The sequence below is a fragment of the Varanus komodoensis genome, unplaced genomic scaffold (assembly GCF_004798865.1).
Source record: "Varanus komodoensis strain SLA01 unplaced genomic scaffold, ASM479886v1 scaffold2, whole genome shotgun sequence".
Taxonomy (NCBI): Eukaryota; Metazoa; Chordata; class Lepidosauria; order Squamata; family Varanidae; genus Varanus; species Varanus komodoensis.
Window position 1 is genome coordinate 61,811,404 of NW_025335568.1, and position 23,717 is coordinate 61,835,120.

General features: G+C 44.7%; 1 protein-coding gene across 1 annotated transcript in view; it reads left to right on the forward strand.

Moving 5' to 3' along the window:
* MSH2 (mutS homolog 2) overlaps positions 1-23,717 on the forward strand; it is a 69,134-nt gene that overhangs the window by 27,985 nt on the left and 17,432 nt on the right. The window contains exons 7-8 of the mRNA XM_044428976.1: positions 9,746-9,942; positions 12,956-13,065. Coding sequence (XP_044284911.1) covers positions 9,746-9,942; positions 12,956-13,065 — 307 coding nt within the window. The remainder of the gene's footprint in view (positions 1-9,745; positions 9,943-12,955; positions 13,066-23,717) is intronic.

The window sequence follows — 23,717 nt, forward strand, 5'->3', positions numbered from 1 at the left end:
TGGGGGACTTGGGCCTTGTCCTAAATGGGGTTGCACTCCCTCTGAGGGACAGGGTTCGCAGCTTGGGAGTGCTCCTCGACCCTGAGCTGTCTCTAGAAGCTCAGGTGACGGCGGTGGCAAGGAGCGCCTTCCTTCAGTTTCAGCTGATCCATCAACTGCATCCCTACCTGGAGAACGACTGCCTGGCGACAGTGACACACGCGCTGGTAACTTCCCGATTAGATTTCTGTAACGCACTCTACGTGGGGCTACCCTTAAAGACGGTCTGGATACTTCAATTGGTGCAGAATAGAGCTGCCAGGTTGCTGACGGGGACTGGGCGTTGTTCTCATATAACCCCAGTTCTGCGTCAGCTCCACTGGCTCCCGATTGAAGTCCGGGCCCAATTCAAGGTGTTGGTTATGACCTATAAAGCCCTAAATGCCTTGGGACCTGGATATCTAAAGGAACACTTGCGCCCATATATTCCCTCCCGCCCCTTGAGATCAGCAACAGATGCCCTTCTCCGGGAACCCTCTGTGAATGATATTAGGAGGGTGAGTACTCGGAGGAGGGCTTTCTCTGCGGTGGCGCCCCATCTATGGAATGCGCTCCCCAAAGAGGTCCGCCTGGCGCCGTCGTTATTTGTTTTTCGGCGCCAGGCTAAGACCTTTTTATTTAAAACTTATTTTAATTGTTAATTTATTGGTTATTTATAGGATTTTAAATCTTTTAAGCTGAGATGCACCGGGTTTTAATATTTTATTGTATAATTTGTTATATTTGTATATTTTGTTCTTGTTGTGAGCCGCCCCGAGGCTTTGTTGCGATGGGGGCGGCATAAAAATGTTTTAAATAAATAAACCCACTTGTGGGGCCAATGAATATATTTGAACTGCTTCTCGCATTGCAGAAAGGAGCTTCTGCAAGTGTTTTTAAGGTACAGACAACTGCACTTTAGATGGCTTGTAATACCTATGAAAGACTTTTCTGTAAACTAAAATGTAGCTAGAATGCTTTAAGCTAAGCTTCCCTCACCTTGGGCTGCCCAGTTGTACTGGACTTCAACCCCCCTGGCCGTGCTAGTAGGGGACAGTGGGTTATATAGTCTAACACATCTGGAAGGTTTGGGGCAGTGGTTCTAAGAGTGTGGGAGTGGGACTGAGGAAGGCTGGGTTTTAGTCCCCACTCAGTCATGGAGTTCACTGGGTGACTTTGGGCCAATCACAAACTGATTGTTGTTGTGAGGATAAGATCATGAGGAGGAGAATGTAAGCCGCTTTGAGTTCTTTGAAAGGAAAAAAAGCAGGATATAACTATAAATAATAACAACAATAGGTCCCCATATTGTGGCAGTTAGGCGTTATTTGTATTTTCCATAGATCCAGTCTCTTTCCACATCTGGCAAGTGCTTCACTTGGACAGGGCAAATTCAGGGGCATGCCCCCATATCTTAAAAATTGTCCAGGTTTGCAGGATTGACCACTGACTTTGCCTGGCACTTCAGTGCCTTTGGAATGCCTTTCAAGTGCAGGACAAAGTGAGAGACAGGTGAAGGGAAGATGCACACCATGGGTGAGGGGGCAGCCACTGAGATGCCTTGAAAATAGCCAGTCTGAGCGGTCTACTTTTAGAAGCTTAGCCCAACAGAAAATTGGTTGCATGCTATATTTACTATGGGTCAGTGTTTATCTAGCGCAAGGGATCTGCTAGGAGCTTGCAGTGGCTGAATGTTACTCAGCATTCTCATAGAAGCTGGCCACTGTCAGCATGCAGCACATCACTTGTGCTAAATTCTGCTTATCCGTGCAGGACTGTAAGCAAATGCGATGGCTTGTATTGGAGATTCTGCCCCCATCCAGAGTTTAAGATGCACAGGACTGATGGTAATGTGCCTTGCAGCAAATCAGCAAGTTGAGCTGTTCTGCCTTACAATAGCATTAAGAAATCTCCACCTTTTAATAAAACGGAATGTTGTTTTCTGAACCCAGCTTGGCTTCTGGAGAATTCAGCAGAGTGTATTGTTTGTGGCTTGGTTCCCTCCACCTCCTCCCGTAGCAGTTCTGACTGTGTTTGTCAGTCTGCATTGCTTTTGATGGAACCAGAAAGCGCAGTCAGGGTCTAAGTAATGCTGTGTTACAGTAAATTGTCTTGGCTGATGCTAAACGGCTCTGTAGGAGTCACAATTGTGGCGAGACCCTCTTTCACGGTGCTGAACTCGAAATTGTATTTTTTACCTTTTCACAAGCAATTAGAACTGATTGCATGTTGTGAGTTCAGTAATTGCAAGGACAACAAGCGATAATACTCCTGTTGGCCTGAATGTTGCCTGACCTTTTCCATGCCCCACCACTTAGATATGTTGTTTCAAATGACACTGGAGTTCCTTTTTTCCTTCATAGTTAACCCTCTCCTTGCCCCTCCTCAGCAGTTTATCTTAGGGGTTTGAAGGTGGAAGAATTGAAATGAGGCTATAGCAGCACTGGTTGAACATTATGTACATTTTGATGTGTGATGGGGTGCTTCTGCCCAAAAGGGAAGGGCTGTAGTTCAGTGGCACAGCCCATGTCTTGCATGTAAAACACACAGTTTCAGTCTCTGGCATCTCTGTTAGGGTCAGGAAAGACACCTGTCAGAATCCTGGTGATTCCCTGATGCATCATGAACTGGTGTACATATATTGCTATCCTACTCATTTTTAATCCATGATTTGCTTTCCCTATCTGGGAAAGCCTGTCAGATTATCAAATAAACCATGATTTGTTTTTTTGGTCCCTAGGTTGTTTACTTCCCTCCTCTTTTGCCCACTTCTTCCCTGTATCCCAAATCCCAGTGTTGGCATGCAGAGCAACTGGGGTCTTTTGACCACTCTTGCCTACTGCCTCTGCAGCAATCCATAGTCCTGAGTCTGCATGTAACAACAGTCTGTGGATTAGGCAGCTTAGAATTCATGACCCAGCTGCAAAGCATGGATGTGCTTCCTCAGTTGTTTGCTGCAAAGAAATCCTGGTTTGTCGGTGTGCTGTCTTTGCACAGCACAGCAACCCAGAGTTCAGGAACTCATGGGTTAAATAAGTCATTCATTAGTGTTCCATGTGGATTGAATCTGTGCAGGCAGTACAGGGCTAGGTGGACCCATAGTTCAGCTTAATATAAGGTAGCTTCCTACATGCCTAGCATAATGCCCAAGTCAAAGATAGTATGGAATTGTGGGTAAAAGTGAGTTGAGTCATCTTGGCAAGCAATTCTGTCCTGGTATGATGCAATAGGACTGCCATCTACTACTTCTGTAATTGAGCTAGAATCCATCTTTTCCCCATCTTCCACCCCACTCCCTTCAGTGGCTTTGCAGGTGGAACTTAGGCAACACGATCTTGATCAGGAACTGCAGGTGTGTGTCTATTTTTCAATAAGGCACATAATTATTGTAAATTAACTAAATGTCTTATGCAAACTCAATTTCTAGGTTGCTCTGTTTAGAGTTGTGCTTGCCTCACACCATAAGAAATTGTGAGGATGGGTAACTTGAAAAGCTGGGGATCACAGCATTAATTTTGCAACCAGAGCATGAAATGAGGGCATGTTGCTGATCCTATGACAGAAAGAAGAAACATGTCACAAAGCTTCTAAACAACCTAAGTGACAGAAAGTGACCTCCACATTTGGTTATCTCCAAAGAGGAAATTACTGCTTCTCTGAGTTTTCCCACTCAAAACTGAAGTCTGTTTTCAGCGGAAAGGGTGGCTGGGAAGCAGTGGTGACATTCTTTGGTTGTATTACGATAGGGCTCCAGGGCAGCATTTGATTGTTCTGATTAAACCAAGCCAAACATACACATGCTGAATGTGTCAGATAGGAAACCAACCTGCACAGCACAATTGGTGTCCTTGCCTTTCCTAGCTGTTTGGTCCCTATTGTTTAGAGCATCCTCCTCTCTTTTTGTTTATCTGCCAACTGGAAAATAATGCTTCATATGGATTAAGTGGGCACTATTGCTTGAGAAAGGCAAGTTGCCACTACAAGCCTGTCTTTAAGGTGCTTCAGGACTACATTTTTCTTTTGGTGCAGCAGACTAATCACACTTTGCTTCTGGAAAGCCTCAAAACTGCAGCAGTGGCTTCTGATGGCTCCTAGTAAGAGATATATATTGGTTATGCTTTAGCCTCATGTAATTTCAGAGCTACTTTCTGTGCAGTTGCTAGAGCTCTGATATTTCATTAGAACAACTGGAAGAAGACTGAAATACTACAGAGAGGCTTCCAATGGTTCTAAAACTTGACCTGTGATATGAAGAGTTGTGTGAATTACAGAAGTTGTTGGCATTGTTGTGCAATGGAAGACTTAATTATCTGACATTGAGTTGGGTTTCCTAAAAATGACTGGTACCCCAAGGAGTATTATGTGAATTAATTCCAAAGTGATGATTCTCTAAACTGTAAATAAATAACTAGGACAAATATTGGTGGAAATTAATCTGCTGTGTTTATAGATCTGTCTTGCGTTACTTATTTTTTACAGAAGGGTTCATACTTCTCGTTAGGGAACTAGTATATGGATATTATGAATCTGTTAATTTCTCCAACATCTCTACTTGAGGGTTATTACATTTTAATGCAGTTCTCCTTCTCACTCTAGTGCAACATTTTATTAAAGGAACTGAGAATATTTTTTGACAGTAGATGCGCCATCACGGCTAGAAGCATGGGCAACCTTAGGTTCAGACTCCATTTTATTCTTAAGTAGGGGCTTTCAGCAAGCTGCTGCTCTTTGAACCTTAGCCTTCCACTTACTATTTGATAATAGTTTGGCCTTCCTTGCAGGGTTGTTATACAAGAGCTACAGAAAGAACATGAAGTGTTTCCAGCACTTAAAATGTGTTTTATAAAGATCCAATATTATTCAGGAGAATTAAGCTTTGCATTCGTTCCATACCGTTACATTCCTTCATCCCATTTTTCCCTGCAGACTCCTCCTCACTTCTCTTTGTACCTCTTATAACAGTTGGCACCTTCCTTAAGAGCATGGAACCTAAAACTGCTTCAGCTGAGGCCTGACTGTCTCTCAGCAACTACTGGATATGACTTGGCATAAGAAGCTTCTGCCTGTGCATTTGAAATGTCTTTTTCATTTTTTAGCAGCTTCACCATCATGTTGGTGCTGAATTTAGTTGAGATTGATGATTCTTTCCTAGTTCTTCTCCAGGACTCCTGGGCAGTGCTGCTGCTTTCCCCCACTGTCCCATGTTTTGAATCTATGTTTTATTTTCTCTCTCTTGCTTTAGTTCTGTATACAGCTCTTTCTTGGGTGAAAATATTTGAAAATAAGCATTCAGAAGATCAATTGACCACCCTTAGCTAATGTAGAAAGAGAAGATGGAGTGCAAGTGTCCCCAGAGATATGATTCTGCCTATGAAGAAGGAAAGTGTTAGTCTAGGGAAGGGGTAGTTAGGCAGTTTATACTTACTCTTCTCAAAAACATATCAGGCTTAGAAACTGTCTGCTTATGAGTGAGGATGTTCTAACAAGGCAACTGTGCACCCTAACTGATGCTAGCTCTTAGCCCTCTGTCAAAGCCTCTCCTAATTCGTTCTTTTCAGTACATAAATGTTGGTGTGTAAGAAAGTGAGGAATAATTGTCATTCTCTTTAAGGGGACAGAAGTAATCAAAGACGAGTGAGCACCCCACTTTGTTGCAGAAGCCAGGAGAGATGGAAGTCTAATGTTAAGGAGTTATGGCAAGAGTGGACTAAAATTCATTGTCCCAAGGAAGCTGCAGAAGACTGCATTAAGATTGCTGCATTAAATCTACAACTTGTAGGACTCATTTGTCATAGAGTGGAAGAGAGTTTCCTTGCTTTATGACTCCTTTTTAAGAGTGTCTTTGCTTAAATTGCTTCATGCCGACACATATGGGAAGAGAAGAGGATTTTAAAAATAGGTGTTTTCTAGAATTTATTCCTTTGTGTTCCACCTTCCGCATTAATGCATGCTTTGAATCCAGCAGTTGCTTTGGAGATGGTGTTCTGGCACTTGATCTGAAAAGCAGAAAATTCTCAGACCTCCCCTCCCCTCCCCTCAAGCATCTAACCCTTTCATGCAGCTACTTGCAAAATGAAAAAGAGAGATGGTCCTACTCGTACCTATCATTGATGGAAGATTAGTGGTCCCATTGAGAGCGTCTGGATTAATATAAATGGAGCAAGGAATAAAAGGAGCACAGTGGTTGGGGTCGATTACTGACCACCCAGTCAAGGAGAAGATGAGGATGAAACTTCTGAAAAGCAAGTGACTAGTGTTTCAAGGAGGCATGATGTTGTTCTAATAGGGGACTTCAATTTCTCCTATATCTGTTGGGAGAAAAATTCTATTAAAATGTTGCTTATCATGGGGCACTATGTTGAAAGCTTTGCTAAGAGTGTCCATTTGGGCTGCATGACTTCAATTACTCAGGGAGGAATGCAAAATGATAATAGATGACAAAGAAAAGATAGAAGTGTTCAATTCTTATGTTGGCTCAGTCTTCTTCCAAAAGAAGATCTACAACCGCCTTAGCAAAGGTGAACTATAAGTTGAAAGGACATGATTGTAACTTGAGATTTATGGGCAAATGATCAAGGAACACTTAGGCTTCAGTTCTCCTGGACCTGATGAACTGCATCCCAGGACAATAAAGGAACTGCCAGAAGAACTCTTGGGACCATTGCATATTATCTTTGAGAAATCATGGAGGGTGGGGAAAGTGCCCAATGACAGGAATAGGGCTAATGTTGTTCCTATCATCAAAAAAGAAGAAAGGAGCAACCTGGCAGTGCTGAGCCAATTTGACATCAGTTCCTGGAAAAATTCTGGAGCAGATTATAAGGTATTCAATATGCAAACACTTTGGAAACCCAAGTCTAAATTTCTCTAGTATTTAACCAAGCATCCCTGTGTTTCCAACTTCCATTTTGGCATTATTTTGCTAGCTATTAAAAAGTTATTTCATGTTATTCTAAACTAAACTAACCCAATTCCAATGTAAGAACACTTGCCGGCAAAACACCTTTTCTCCTGCTGCTCTTGACTCCCTGTCCCTTCCTGCTGATAGCTCCCTTCCACTGCTAGCTGTCACATATTGATAGGGGTTACAGAGCAATGAGTAGAAACAAGGAACGTACACAAGTATCGTGCCAAAGCAGTAATACAGAGGGATACACTGCAGAAATATAAAAGCTGTCAGCTGAAGAGGGATGAAGGAGAATGGCAGTGGCACAAGTGAGAACACAGGGAGTAGCAGGAATGTTTGTCTCTGGCTGATTGGATCTTTAGGTGTTCCCAGCAACCCATGAAAAAATGCCCACCTGTGTTCAGGAGGCAGAACAAGTTGCCAGAGGCATCAACCCTAAAACAGGCCATGCGGTCTCAGAGTGGTTTGTGCATGAAAGATAACTTAGAAGGCAGGTTGGTTAAGAAGATAGAACAGCCCACCATGTCTGATTATCTACAGAGGGATGTCTTCTTGTGTGAACTACGCCATAGAGTTGGAAGCCCAGCTTTCTTGTCAATGAAGGCTCTTCTCTGCAGGGTACAGCTATAGCATCCCTATCAGGTGGCTACCTACTTTCTGCTTAAATACCTCCAATGAAGGAGAGCCCACCAACTCCCAAGGCAGCCTGTTCCACTGCCAAACTGTCTTCACCATTACCAAATTTCTCCCAGCGTTTAGCCAAGTGTTTAAAGATATGCTGGACATGCACATGGCAGTCATGTCATGAAAGGAACAGGCTGGAGCCAGGGGTCAGACTAGATGGCCCAGGAGACCCCTTCTGACTACCTCTGTTTCTGTGTTTCGAAGTCTGCCTCCCTGCAGCTTTCAAACCTTAATCGTAGTCTTGTCTTCTAGAGTAGCACAAGGCACCTCTGTTTCATCTTCTGCATGACAGACTTTCAGATATTTTAAGACCACTATTGTGTCTCACTTAATTTTTTCTGCTCCAGGATCAGCATACCCAGTTATTTCAACCATATGTGGCAGGGTGGGGAGAGTGTAGCCCTACTGTTGTTGTTCCATCAGTTCCATCACCCACCACTATGGGCTGTATCAGGTAGGGCTGGTGAAAGATGTAGTACAGTATCTGGAGAGTCACACATCCCCCCCCCCCCAACCGCCTTTGGTATACAGGATGGATGGATCAGCAGAATAAATGTTTGCTTTGCTTATCAGAAATTCTGCAAGCCTCTTTGGTTTGTGAGCAGGGATGCTACAAAGCAGTGTAACTTCAGCCTATTTTTCTGTCCCTGGATGCATCTTTCATTTTGCAGCCTGTAGATGACAGGCAACCTTTCTGTCTCTTTAATGGCCTGGGCAGGGCATGAACACATTAAACTTTTGTTCCTGTTCAGGGCTGCAAGAAGGGGCATAAACCACATAGGTTTTCCATTCAATTGGTGATCTCAGCTCAAGGATAAAAATAGGGATTCCTCCAAGGGGAATTTCTCCAGAGGGTGAGGCTTAGAGACAAAGCTGGAAGAACCTGTGGAAGCCTTGGGGCCAGAGATTTTGCATTCCTGGTATATTTGCTATTTGATTTCTTCCAGGTATCTTTATTCGCTTGCACTGAAAACAACACTGTATTGTTGCTGTGAACTGCTTGTTTCATTGAAGCACAGGGGGTGTCTTCTGACCTTTGTTTTGCACTGGAAAGGTGTGCTGGCCCTTTGGGGTTTAAGGGTGATGGTTTGGCCCCCAGGAGGTATTGAAGTTGCATTGAGAGGCTCAGCAGTAGAGCCCGTGCTCAGTATGGGGCAGGACACAGGTTTTAGTAGCTGAAAGCTCTAGCTGGAATGATCTCAGGGAGCAGCTGTCAGTCGAAATTGGCAACTGTGTGCTAGAACATCCTGTGGTCTAATGCTATATAATATGAGTACATCTTCATTCGTCCATATGCTCAAGTTGTGGTGAATGGCATAGACTAGGCTGTTGCCTCTGCAGTACAAAAATAATATGGTGCTAACAGGCTAACAATGTCCTTGTAAAGCATGGGGGGGGGGATGCTTTTAGCCCCATGGCCTAATTCAGTTTCAGAGAAGTGCTTAAGAGCCACATTCCTTGGGCTGAAGGTGAAAGGAGCGGGGCTGAAATTACAAAAAAAATCCAGCATATTTCACTTAAAAGTGCTTATTTCCAGTAACTAAGCCTTGGGAGAAGCATTTCAGCCTTTTAGAATTGGGCAGGTAGGTGGGGGGACTGTGCAAAAACTGGGAAACTACCCAATGATCAGTGGTTGAGGAAAAGAGGCCAGGGAGAGGGGCAAGGCCATCCGGCAAACCTGGTTGGGCCTGCCACTTTTGTAAAGGTTAGTGTTAAGAATATGCTTGGAAAACTCTAAGGCATTATAAAATGCTTATTGATAATAACAGGCTAAGCAAAATAAAAATCAATCGTCTGCTTTAGAGTCTGACCTCAGGGTTAGTTTAGCTGAAGCGTTGAAGATTCTCTGTTCTACTTGAGATCTTGTTTCTAGCATTTAGTAGGCATTGTTATCAACATTCTCAATGGTAGCAAAGCAAACTGGCTACAAGCTGTCAAGATCTTGGCTCAGCTCAGTGTGATTTTTCTGCCACCACCAGAGAGTTGGCTGTTGGTGCAAGATAACCCTTCTGTGTTAACAGGAACAGTGGGGGGAGGGGGAGTTGAAAACCTGTCATGGTTTGCTTTCAAGGCCACGAAAGCCCTACATGCTTGAACTGCTTCTCTGTCCCCCCCACCCCCTTGTCCCATCCACAGGCTAAATTTGGTGGAGTCCTTTATGGAAGATGCAGAGCTCAGGCAGGCTCTTCAGGAAGATCTTCTCCGTCGCTTCCCAGACTTCAGTCGAATAGCCAAGAAATTCCAGAAGAAAGCCACTTTGCAGGATTGTTACAAAATTTACCAGGCTGTGAATCAGATACCTAATGTGGTAGAGGCACTGGCGAAAACTGATGGTAACACGATTTTCCCTCTTGCTCCAAATCCAAGGTGGTCTGTTCGTGAAGTCAAGGAGGCAGCACGCAATTGCTCCTCCTTGGAGGCTGGAGGCCTGGTTCATTTGTAGGCTCCACACAGCGGGGACTCTCACAGCATTTGGAATGACTGGGCTATTTTGGGCTGCATTCTTAAAAGTATAGCCTCCGAATCAAGTGACATACTGGTTCCCTTCTATTCAACACTAGTTCTAGGCCCACTCCTGAGTGCCGAGTCTAGTTCTGGGTGCTGCACTTCAAGAGGGATGCAGACAAACTGGAAAGGGTTCAAGGGAAACAAAACCGATGAGGAGAGATTGGGCCGGTTTAGCCTTGAGAAGAGAGGATGGAGGGGAGATACGATAGCACTTTTTAAATCCTTGAAGGGCTGCCACACTGAGGTGGGTCAGGATCTCTTTATCCCAGAGTGCGGGGCACAGAATAATGGGCTTAAGTTACAGGAAGCCCGATTCCAGCTAGTCATCAGAAAAAGTTTCCTGACTGTTAGAGCAGTGTGGCAATGAAACCAATTACCTGGAGGCATTCAAGAGACAATTGGACAGCCATTTGTCTTGGATGCTTTAACCTGGGGTACTGCACTGAGCAGGGAGTTGGATTCAGTGGCCTTATAGGCCCCTTCCAAGTCTACTTATTATTCTGTGATTCTATGTTGTTTTCCCTTATTTTCAGAGTAGTGGTTGGTGGTGCTTGCATGTGTGGAGGCTAGCAATCCTGCTTTGGAGTATAAGGGGAGGAGAATTTGCCCTGTAGTATAAGGGACATTCTTTCTTTCTTGTTTTTCTTTTTTTCTTTTCTTACACAATCACCGAAAGCACGCTGCTGTGCATGGTTAGACAGAAAGAATATCTTACAGCTCCTTGACTGACTGGAGGGGTACTAGGAGGTGTAGGAGGTTTTGCTGTCTAAGCATATGCAGCATTGTGTCCTAACTGCACGGCCTTATGCTTACCTAGTCTGAGCTGAATGGGGCTTCCTCCTAGGTCCATATGTATAAGACTGTAGAGTAAGGATGGGGATTTAGGATCTATGGAACACAAGAGTACAGCATTCTGCTGGTTGAGGCAATTTGGAATTAGCATGCTGCTGCCTCAGACTGCAGCATAGATCTCCCAAAATGGGAGGCATAAAACTATCAAAACATGAAATAATCAAATTAGTAGAAACAATAAAAACTCAGTAAATTGGTACAGCCCGTGGAAGAGCAAAACAAAGACAGTGCAAAGCAGCTAATTCATCTGCCAAAATGCCTGGGCAAATAAAAATGTCTCTGGCTGGCACTGGGATTCATGAAACTGGGCAGCAGGTGAGCCTCTCTGAGAAGAGCATTCCAGACATGAGATGTCACAACCAAGAAGCTCTTGTACTTGGTCACAGTGCGTCTTATCTCTGAAAACAGGAGTACTTGGCTTAAACAGATCATGTCATCAGTACTTTAATGTGCCATGTGCTTGAGCACTTGAATGAATGGCTGCTCTTGCTACCACATGTCCCCTTTCAGACATGCATGTGAATGCATGTGTGCCCAAGTGTAGTCAGCGACACTGAAATACCAAGACCTTTCCCAGGTGTGTGGTGCCCTGTATGTGGAAATGTCTTTATATTTCAGTGTTGCTGACCACACTCGGACAAATGGGGAAAATGGAGAAACAACTGAGGAAATCAGCTTGTAGGGAAGCAGTTCGGCCAAACCTTGGTTAATGACACTTAGATCTTCAACCTTATCCCTGTGCTGTGGAAATCTTGTTTTATCTCTGTTTTTCCGTTGAAAGTGTTTCCCTAGCACCATGAGTGCAATGATCAGGCTGTCAACTTTCTCTCTGACTCTCCCCCGCCAACCCAGTAGTAAGTATTCCTTTGAGGACAGAGCGATTTAAGGTTGACATTTTTAGCGAGAGCATAAAGATCTGTCTTGCTCATTAAGTCAAGGAAAGATGAACTTTGTTGACCCCAGCAAATACATTCTTTTGATTTGAGTGTGCACATAGCTGAGAAAATTAAGTGGTAACTTCTGATAAAAATCCCTCCTATATTTGACAGCTTGTGAAAAGTACATTGCAAGTGTGTGTGCTTTAAATCATTCATACAGTGTGATTCTTGCCCGAAAACTAGATATTACTAGTTGCTCTTGATGGAGCAGCATGCACAGATTTGCAGAGTGTATGTGCTTGCTTCTAAAACAAAACAAAACAACAACAAAACAAACTTATGTGCTGCCATGGTGCCAAAAGTGTGTTTGTAGACACGCCTGTGGTGGGCATGTCGTGAGCGGAGCCAGGGGTCAGACTAGATGGCCCGGGAGGCTCTTCTGACTCGCTCTGTTTCTAAGTGGCTCTGCAAGAAAAAAGGGTGCTGTGTGAAGGTGCTCGGATACCAGCAGTGCTCTCTGCCCAAATATTCCATCCTGTGTATCCTGCCATCCTGCATAGAAGTCAGTCAGCGTTTTGAGATTGCAATATTTTTGGTCCCTCTCTCATAGGGTTATTTTCCCTAAAGATTTTTATTTAACTTCTGCAAATCATGGGTTCACTGCAGCCTTTTTAGAATTTCCTCCTGTGCATAGGTATTGTGGTCCTGATGACATAGAAACCGGTACTATTTACTTTACAAAACCAAAAATTTTTGGTTTGATCAAAAATTTAATTTTATAGCTCTCTGTAAACCTTTGTTCTTAACTGTAAATGGGACGGGTATAGTTTCAGTTTCCCATTTTACAGCCAAGGTGTTCACAGACACTAACCTTTTTTTTGACATATGCAATGAAACATGACTCCAAGTATTGGTGTGGTACAAATTATAGTTTACTTACCTTCTAGACTCTTCTTATGTATGTATGTACATGTATGTATGTGTCACCCCCACCCCCCAGTGGGCTTCTCATAGGCATCTGGTTGGCCACTGAAGACTAGATAGAGCTTTGGTCTGATTCAGCCTCGTACTTGTGTTGTTCCTAATTGTGTGCTTCACGTTTTGGCAGGAAACCATGACATGCTAGTAGAAGAGGTGTTTACCAAGCCTCTTAAAGAGCTGCTCTCTGATTTCTCCAATTTCCAGAAGATGATTGAAGAAACATTGGACATGAATACGGTAATGTGAAAGGAGGGCATCAGTCTAGAGCCCCACTTTTCAAGTGTCCATGGGTCCATTCTCACATAACCCAGACCACAGGTTCTTGAAGGGCACCCATGCCCAAATTGCTGTGCAGAAATGAATGATATCGTTACATGGTGCAGGAGCAACAAGTCCTGGAGGAACGTCTTTAGAACAGGTTTTCATGTTCACATCAGTGGAGGGGGAAGCCTTATATGGTGCATTGTTTTTTCCATAGCACTTAATAGGAGTGTCTGTGTGGATGCTGCTCCTGTTGCTGAAGGGAAACTGTAGCGAATGATGGAGGATCAGTCATGGTATCACCATGTCACATTGCAGGGTGTATGTTGGAATTGGGTGATAGAAAATTCAAAGCGTTCACCTCATTTCAGCACTCTCTCCACTACCACCAATCTCCCTGCTTTTAAAAAATGTTGGCGGCAAACCTCATTGGGAAATTAGACTGGTGAAGAGACAAATACATGCATTTTAGTTGGAACTGGAACAGCAGAAACAGGGCTTTTTTCCAGCTTGCTTTTAGTGCTAGCCTTCTCCCACCTGCCCACAGAGATTCCCTCCAGAGCTTCTAGCCGCTTTACTGCTTGATGTAAATGGCTTGTTTATGATCTTTCATGTTTAAAGAACAAAGGCAACAAAGTGGATATTTTTAATGATGCTTCATAAGATATGTTGTGCCAGGTTTAGTTGGCTTTTTCTAATCCACGGAAGGTCATTAGACCTTACATTGGAGGGGCAGCTGTGGTTAATGGAACAGTAAACTTTCCATAGTATAAGAGATCAGAATCTCCTGTGTCAAGATTTTATAGGCTCACATTTTAGTGTTGGAAGCTGTAAGAATCTATCATTCTCCTCTTTAATAGAGTATGGTAACGCCACAGGTTGTCATAGTAACCAGATTATATTGTTAGCCTGCATGGAGTAAACTTCCTTCCAATGGACTGAGGTTTAGAGAGCTGCAGAGATGCTGCATTATTATTATTTTTACTGTTATTGATATACTGCCATTGGTTTACTTTGCACTTGACAGAGAAAGCAGCAAAAAAATGTCCCAGACTGTATTCTGCCTTTTCCCCAATGAGCCCAGGATACTGCATGAGCCTTCTCTTAAGTTATCCTCACAGAACCATGTGAAGTAGGTTAGGCAGAGGGACAATGACCTAGTTTGCATGGCATGACATCCCGCCATGGCACGTCATTCATAGTCTGTAGCAGGGTTTGTTTCACCCTTTGTCGGTTGGTGTATTCACCAGGCCTGGCTGAAAGGCCTCACTGTGGGTTCTGGCAATGGTGAATGAGCCACTTGGCAAGAACAGTGAAAAATCTGTTGCTTCTCCTTCCAAGCTTGTTTGAATGGCAGCCAGTGCCAGCCGCCCCATTGATCCCCAAGTGGTGTGGTGGGGTGACTGTCACAGGCTCTTCCTCCTCCCCTCATCACTCTCCAGAGCCACTCATTGTGGCTTTCTCCCTTACCATTATTTTCAGGGATTGCTTTTTGCACCCTCTGTTTTACTTATTTAAAAAAAAAAAACATTTCTAGACTGCCAGACAGTCTAGCACACTGCAACTCCACCCTGCCCCGGCCCCTTTACCATTTTTTTCCTCTTGGAGATCTAATTTGATGATCCCCATTTCAGCAGCCATTCACAGCTCCTCCGAACTGCCAGGAACTGCATATCCTTTTAAAAGGGATTTTTGGACAGGACCGCCCATGCATTATTCAAACAGGGTATGCCAGTATGAATTCATAGGTCCCTGTGAAAAAGCTGTGGGAAGCCTGGTCAAAAATCCATTTGAAAAGGAACCAGAGTTTTGACAACTGTCAAGCTCCACGCTCCAGTAAATGAAGTATGATGCTTTTTACCTTCTTCCCAAGGTTCTTGAGTCTCAGGAAGGGGTGGAAAAGTTGCGAGCATGGGGAAGAGAGTGAGCCCTGAGAATCTCAGTGCCAAGGTGGATAAATCGTTCTGCCTCCTTGGATCTTTGCTTTCAACTGACAGCTTGCCATTTTACAGCTGTCAAGACAAAGCAAAGCAAAAATAACCTACTGGCTCGGTATCTGTGGTTAGTGCCTCTTGCATTTTGACAGCAGGTCTCTCTCAGGACATCCAGGCACAGCTTCCCATTTTGTACCTACACTTCTAGAAATGTGCAGTTCCAACTAAAAGTCATTGTATGTGCACATTTGGGGCACATTTTTTAGCGTGGTAGTGAATCAACAGGGTTGCGCTCCCTGTCTCTCTCCCAGAAGAGGTCATCCCACAAGGTGACCAAGGCAGTTTCTGTTGTTTTGGGCAATGATCAAGCAAGCAGGTCAGAGGCCAGACAGATCCGAGCACCTAGTCCACATCAGGCCGCACGAGCTTAAACTCATCCGAATGATACAAGACAGCGCACTGGGCACCTCTGCTGATGGAACCAGAGTAACTGTGGAGTCCAAGTTGCTATGGATCTGAGCAATTTTATCCTCAAAGTGTCACACAGATTCCTTACAGGGGACCTCTGAGAGTTCAACAAATCACCTTTGGGGCTAGGGTATAAAAGGCCCTGAACCACACAGAAAAGCTCTCCTGGGCAACACGATGAGGATGCAAATGTGGCAGCAATAAAGCTCTTCCTCCCTGCCTTCACTGCCATGGAATAGGCTCGATAATGGGCACTAAGCCGTGTCCAGTCAGATTCATTTTGAGCTCTTCTCCACTTGTGTTCTAGCTGTCTCCCCTCTTGCTCCATCACCCTTAGCTCTGGCGCATACTGAAGAGCCAGCTGAGCTCTGCGAGAAGGGAAAGGGTCCTTGGGAGCAATCGTGTCAATCACCTGGGCCACCTCTGTGTTTCATAGAGCAACCTGGGTGTTGACAGCGTGCCTACCATACCAGTTGGAGAATCCCCTAGAGCTACCTGGAATCCATTTGGATCCATCAGCCTCTGGGAGCAGACTAACTTAATGGGTCCCCTACCCCTGTAGAGGGGGAAAAGGGCCATTAGTTCACACCTCAGGAGCAAGTGCTCTGACCAAGGCAGAGGGGTCAGTATTAACCCCCCATTTCCCAGCTCATCATCTTCCTGCCCAGTTGAGAAAATCGGATCTAGAGTGTGAGCTCTTAATATGTGTTGGGCTGGTGACATGTTGAAACAGCTGCATGGCTGTCATGGCTGCCATAAATTCCTGAGCCACCCTGGATAAGGCAGCCTCCTCATGGAAGTTGAGGTCCCCCAGGACCAACATTCTGGGGCTCCTCAACACCAAGTTGGAGACTACCTCCACCAGCTCAGGCAGAGAGGCTGCTGGGCAGCGGGGTGAGCAGTACACCAGTAGGATCCCTAATCTGTTTTGATTGCCCAACACGCGCGAGTGAACAGGATGCCTCAAGGAGGAGACGGAATAATGACGAACAATGGCCACTTCCCCTCCCGGGCCTTCAAGGTGATGTTGGTGCTGTACTGAGTATCCAGGAGGACAAAGCTGGGACAGAGTAACCACTCCAGCCTCATCTTCCCAGGTCTCAGTAATGCATGCTAGGTTGACCCCCTGATCCACTAGTAAATCATGGATCCACAATTAAATCATGGATCAGTGAAGTTTTATTACGGATTTTTAGCCTGCCCCATTAGCTGCATGGCCCCCTGGGTGAGTTACAGGTAGTAAAACCATATAAAACTATATAAAACATTAAAATTGGAATATTAAATGCTAATCAAACAACTGTTAAAAGCATACCCATATCCCATTCTTAACAGAATCTATGATTACATAAAGGGCATAACCTAGTGCCCTCCAGATGGACTGCAACTTGTACCAGTAAAGGGGAGGGAAAGACTGTGGTATCTTCCATATGTGGTGGCCTTATTCTAGATTGAGTTGCAGTCCCTTTGAAGAATCAAGTGCATGGCTTGGGGTGCTTACACCTGGCCAGGTTTGGATGTCCAAAGGTAGCTTTGACTTTTGGAAAAGGACACTCTACCTGCAACCCATGCTTTAGTGATGTCTTGGTTAGGCCATACAGGGTTTCTCAACTCTTTTTGACTGGTGGGTTGATTTTGAAATTTTGAGAATACTTTGAGAATATTAAAATTAAAAAGAGTACATTTAGAAAAAGGTCGCCGCAGCAGGCATGGCTAGTTATACAACCATCATTTCGCAGAAGACAGCTCTTAAGACTAAAAAATAACTTGCTCGAGAACCCTGAGTATATGGCAGAGCTCCACGACACAAAACCACTCTTGGAGTACAAATGGAGGTGGCACTGGCGGGTAGCCTTTCACTTTGCAGCGTGTCAGCCTTCCAGTCTTCCAAGGAATGGTTTTAAAACTCTTAAAATAAAATAAAATAAAAGGGCAGGAAAACTGCTGAGCATGATGTTGGAGACCTCGGGGCAACTGCAGTGCAGTGTGCATGTGGTTCAGCCACTAGCCAAATGAGTCTAACTCTTGTAATTCCACTGGCATAACAGGTACCTGTTTGATTCATTTGCTGCCTTATTTGCTAAAAAGCAACCATGGTCGTGTACAGTCCTTTAAAACAATATCACCTTAGAATACAAACAGCATTAAAAACAGGTCAAGCAAGAGATGCACCTTCACACTCATGCTAAAGACCCCCAGGGAGTGTGGCCCATTGTAGTTCTTGAGGGTTCCCGGAGCAAGGATTCCCCTGCCGATCTTAAGGATGGATCCTCCATATAGGGAAGGAGGTGATTCTTCAGGTATTTTGGACCTAATCCGTTCAGGGTTTTATAGGTTAATACCAGAACCTTGAATTGGGCCCAGATTTCAATTGGGAGCCAGTGTAGCTGATAGAGGACCAGCGTTATATGAGAATAATGACTGGCCCCCGACAGCAACCTGGCAGCTCTATTTTGTACCAGTTGAAGTATCCGGACCGTTTCCAAGGGCAGCCCCACGTAGAGTGCGTTACAATAATCCAACCGGGAAGTTACCAGGGCACGAATCACCGTTGCTAGGCAGTGCTCGTCCAGGTAAGGACAGTAGTCCTTAAAGTATGCATAATATAACTTTAGGAACAGAAAAGCTGCCATGTTCCTTCTTCTGGTCTGCAGTGCCTGGTTTTGCATGGTGTCTGAGGCTAATGGGAGCTGGAATCTAAAATACTTGAAGTGAACCAGGGTAATGAAGCCTGTCCTAAATCAACAAAGTGGTTTTAGATCCATAAAGAATGCTAAAAAGAAGTACTACTTATTTTTCTATTTCTGCCAAATTTTTGTTTTATCCATGGGGACCCCCCCCCCAATTTCCCCTAAAAACACCCCCCTCCAGTGCAGGGAGGAAACTACAGCAACAGCTTTGGAAAGACTAGTGCTAGTCATGGGTTCCTGGCCATAGCCATTCTCCAAAAAAGGGGCATTCATCCTCCACTTGAACATCAGCTCTGTTATATAATGGACCAGTGAAGTTGGATCACAGTGTTCATTATTGTATGCCATTTTATAACACAAGTTCTCTGAACAGTTCATAAAATCCCATTGATCCTGAATACAAGAAAAGCACATCAGTAGTCAAAAACAGTTGATTTCAACAAAAACGATGCAGCCATTGGTCCATCAAGCCTCCATGTAGCGTACTCTGCATGGCCTCAGCTTTCCAAGGTTTGGGGTGCCTGTTCTGCTGCCTGGAATCTTTTTAGTGGCAGTGCCTGACTTAAGGAGCAAAGAATGTGCACTGCCATTGAGACTGATTCCCAGGCTGTGGGGGTGTGTGGCACAGAGTGAGAGAAGCAATATGTCCTGACTTCAGTCCAGAAGCCTTCCCACTCCCCCAGGGGAATGAGGTGAGAGAAGATCTTGCGGCTCTCCCGGTAACTTATTTTCTCTTGGCAGAGGTCTGCTTTGTGCTTTTTGGAGCATCTTTGACTTATGCAGTAATAGCATTCAGCTGTGCCTGGTCGTCAAGCAAACAGGGAGTTCCTCTGTAAGAGCTGATAGTGCGTAAAGCTTCATCCCCTCCTCCCTTTTCCTGCAGGTTCTGGATGGTTTTACTTTTGCTGCAGTGCAGGTTAGAATGTAATGTGGCTAGGTACAGAAAGCACATAAATCCTTCCTGGGATTTCATACCCATTTTTTCATTCTTAAAGGCTTGAGAATGAAGGGATGAAGCAGATGGGGTATAAGATTTTCATCTCTTTTGCTATATTTTCCCTCCAAAACTTAAATTGTGGGCTCCTCCCTCCCAATGTTTCATTAGTGTTGAGTATAAGAAATGCATTTCCCTGATGTGATTGCTGTTTGATGTGTGTGTTTTTAATACCAGACTTTCCAGGAACAGTAGGTCTAGCTAGGGATAGGTTTACTAGATGATGGCTACTGAATTTTGCTTTCAGAAACATATTCTGTGGGCTTTCCCAAAATGCAGAATTACTCTTTATACCTAAGAATCCCTTTAGTTAATATTTGTCCAATTATATATGGGCAGTTGCTGAGCTGGAATGAAAAAGGCTAGGCACCTGATATTGAAAGATACCTTATTTATTAATAAATTGAAAAACAAGCTCCGATTTTTATTTCTTAACAGACTCTGATATAGCATGGGAAGGGGAAAAGTACTTCTGACAAAATAATTTGGAGGGTATGTCATCTTGTGGACTAAAACCCTTTAAAAAAAGAAAAGGAAAAGGGGAAATCAGTAGTAGAGAACAGCAGGTCCTCTGAATGTATACCTTACAGGAGTGCGGGATCTCGACTCATTCACAAGAAATTACGCATGTCAGGATGGGAGGTCTGAGTGTTGCCCACCACAGCCAAGCCTTTCAGCTACCTGCTGTGAGCAGAGGTTACTCTTTCTACCTCCAAATGATTTGTTATTAATAGATGGCACATTCCTCCAGGTACTCAGATGATCAATAGCAACCAGAAAACCAGCAATAAAATACACAGATGTAGCATTTGTTTGCCTTTCAGTTTCTCAAGCTATTGAGTATGACTGTCACAATACAGCTAATGCTTGGCCACTTTTAATTCGTACTTCTGTTTGTTCCTTTGGCCTTTTACCTTTTACCACTAGATAAGTTTCAGCCCTGCAAAAGCCCACTTCTCCAGGAAGAGTAGCAATTCTTGCCTGACTCATCCTGTTTGCTTGACTCATCCTGTTTGAGCTACCTGGTAGCTCTCTAGGCCTGCATACCCAGCAGGGCTCCCAGGAAGCTGGAAGGCACTAGGCTGGGGAAGCTGTCGTAGGCATCTGGACCGGCAGACTAATGACCTTTTTCACTGACTGGCCCATCTTCTGTATTCCTCCACTGTGAGTGGTGCTGATGCTCACAGAGTGCAGCCGACCACTTCTGCTGCCCCATCTTCCCTTTGGCTAATGTGTCCCCGCTGGGTAAATGTGAGAATAGCGCTGTGGCAAAGCAATCCTGGAAGCAGCTGCATCTTTTCACAGATACTCTTCCAAGCAGAAGGGAGTCCCCTGCGGGGTTCCTGTTCTGTTCTGTTCTGAATCTGCTCTGGCATGTCACTAATAGGAATGCAAGTTGGGTTTCCATGTAGAAACTTTACTGAAACAGGCCTGGCTGAGTCAGAGCTAGGGGGCTGTCTGGTTCATCATTGTTATATTTATATTGGTCAGCCAGAGAACCCTACAAATTCCTCAGTCCAGGCCTGAATTCAGTGGCCATCCCATACTTCAGCCTTCCCCAACTGGTAGATCAGCACACCTGGGAGGGTCCAACTCCCATCATTCCCAGTGTGGGTGATGGAACCTGCAGTCCACCACATCTGGAGGGAGCCTGGTTGGAGGAAGTTGCCATACGATTTCCCACTGAGTAAATGCTACTCAGAGTCATGCTACGAACTTCTAAAGATAGTGCTTCCACTAAGCCGTCAGAGCCTATGGGAATGGAGTGCTATATAAAAACTGAAATAATAATAATAAAAAAATCATGGCCAATGGCCCCCTGGAAGACTTGTTCTCTCAAAGTTTGTCTTTTCCCCTTGTGAGGGTATCTAAGCTAATGGCTGTCAGCACATCTTGTGGCTGCAAGTTCTGCAAAATAATGGCATGGTACATGAAGTGCTTCCTTTAGAAAAGGGGTGCTGAACTGTGGATCTGGGAGGCTGAATCCAACCTGCCTGGGTTTTCCTGAATGATGGCACTCCCTTGATCTGGAGACTTCCTTTGGTGGATTCCTGGTGTTGGGATAGCATTGTTGCCCATTCTAAAAGGTTGAAATGCCTCTCCTAATAGTCAGTTACTGGCAGTGAGAGCTAAAGCTAAAATACGCTGTTATTTTGGCCCTGCCCTTTTTGCCTTCAGCCCTGCCCTCCACCATGATGCAGACCTCAGGTCAAAGGAGACTCAGCACCCCTGCTCTAGTCGGCCCTTTGCTGTCATGGCTGCCATTGTGTAACATTAGCATTATTCCTAATGAGCCATGCATGGCTGCACTGAAGCCAGGACTAGGGGAATTGATAGTCAGATGGAGGCGGGATGTGTTCTCTGGGCAATGAACTTGGCAGCTTTGGGTGAGATCCCCTATGCTGTGTTGAAGGCATCCTGGCTGCCATGGCTCGTTTCAGGCCCTGTTGTTGATCTTTTCGTCCTTAATCCCCCCGCCCGCCCGGCCCAGTGCTACTGGAAGGCATTGCTTCAAGTGACGTTAACAGCTCTTGCTACTGACACTATGTTTAAGGGACCCTATTACAGGAAGATAGTGTTGTATATTGCTCTGAGAATGGATTAGTGGCAAGAACCAGTCTAGAAGTTTGCCTGCCTCTTTTTCTCTTGGATCTGCTGCAGCACTATAGCCAGGCCTGTAGGAGAGGCAGCCCTTACCTGATGCTATCTATATGTTTTGGACTTCAGCTCTCAACTGTCTGGATTGCTGTCTCGTGTTGATAGGGATTAGAGGCCAAAACATCTGGAGGGAACCACCATAGAAAAGGTTGCCTTATAGCAAACTAGCAGAGTTGCTCATTTTCCCTGTATCCTTTTCCCATTTATATCACCTCTGAACCTTCATAGATACCTTCAGCATGTACATGTTGGTTACAAACATAGTGTCATGAGTCAAGTTTTCCTCCCTTTGCACATTCAAGGCAACAGACCGTTTTCTTTGCAAAATCCCTTTACTCACCAGAGCATGCCAGACAAATGCAACCCTCACAGAATGTATCCCTGTGCGTGCACAGAGAGGTCTGTTAAACCCAGTCTAATCATCTACTTCTGGAAACCCTCCTTTTGAGTACACCTGGGCCTGATTGCATCTGAAAGACCAGTTTGGAAATGAGCCCACCTCCTTTCTATATGTTTATCCTCTAATTGGTGTTCTTTCCTTTCCCAACGTTTTATCGTAGGGTCAAGTGTCCTACCACGTTTGTCTGACTCAGAGAAAGAACTCCTCTCCCATGTCCCCACCAGACACCTGTGAATCTTGGCTATTCCCAGAGCCTACCTGAGTGCTTAGGGATATTGGCTTTGCAATAAATGGTGCTTCTCAGAGTCTTGAAGCCCATGTCCCCAGGCTCCCTCTTCCACCATCCTCTGTCTTGGAATCCAGATTGGCATAACCTGTGAGTGCACACCAGGAACAACCGCCACCCTCATTCCCAACACATAACGGGAAGCCAATTGCTTTGAACTTTGCTTGCAAACTTTACAGCAGGATTTGACCTGCCCCTGTTGGAAGAGGACTGTTGATGTTTATTTCATTTTTATGGTTACTGTATTTCATTTTCATGCTGAAGCTCTTGCTAGACAAGGTGGATCTTTGGTCAAGATTGTTAATCTTCTTGACAGTGTGGGTGTCAGGTGAGCAGTGCGGTTCCCAAGACAGGAGGACCATCTAAACCTTGAACTGAAGCTATATGATCTTGTCCTGGAATACAAGAGGGAGGGAATAGCCCAGACTCCAAGTAGGCCAGTCAACAAACAGCACTTGCTTAATAATTTGATTTCTTTATACCAGGCTTAGAGAACATGTGATGCTTCACATGTTGGTGGACTGGAACTCCCATCATTCCCCCACTGGCTATGCTGGCTAGAGCTGATGGGAGTTGTAGTCTACTGACATCTGGGTCTCTGGATGCTGCCTTTCAAATGTGAACGTGACATAAAATAATTCATCAAACCTTGTCAAATTAACAACAGAATCGATAGTGGTTGATATCACTGACAACAGCCTATGCAGTACAATCCAAGATTCCCACTTCCCAACCAAACCTTGCTTAAATAAATGAGTGTTTTTAATCCATCAGAAAGCAGGCAACTTGAGCATATAGTTAGATAACATAATGGACTGCCCTGGAAGTTTGTGTTCCTAGCAGAGTCACCACTGATCCATTGGGAGAAGACCAGATGACTTTGGTGGCTCTCAGCAGCTCACCCTCTTGCTGTTCCTGAAGTGCCATCCACTTCAGCAGTCCTTGTCTCTGGCTGGCAGCTCACTGTGACAGAAAGTGGTGTTGACTGCTGAGAATTAGGTTGTAGTTGTTTTGGGGCTTCCCTGAATCCCTTTTGTGGTGTCAGGTGACAGAAGTGTCCCCCAGGAAGGGATTGGGTTGTAAAGGTTGTGTTTGCCCTTTCCTTGTGTGGACTGTGTCCAAGTGCTGATTCCTGATGCTTCGTGAGGGAGATATGATGCGAAGCAAACCTAACTATAGACCCTGCCACAATACCAGG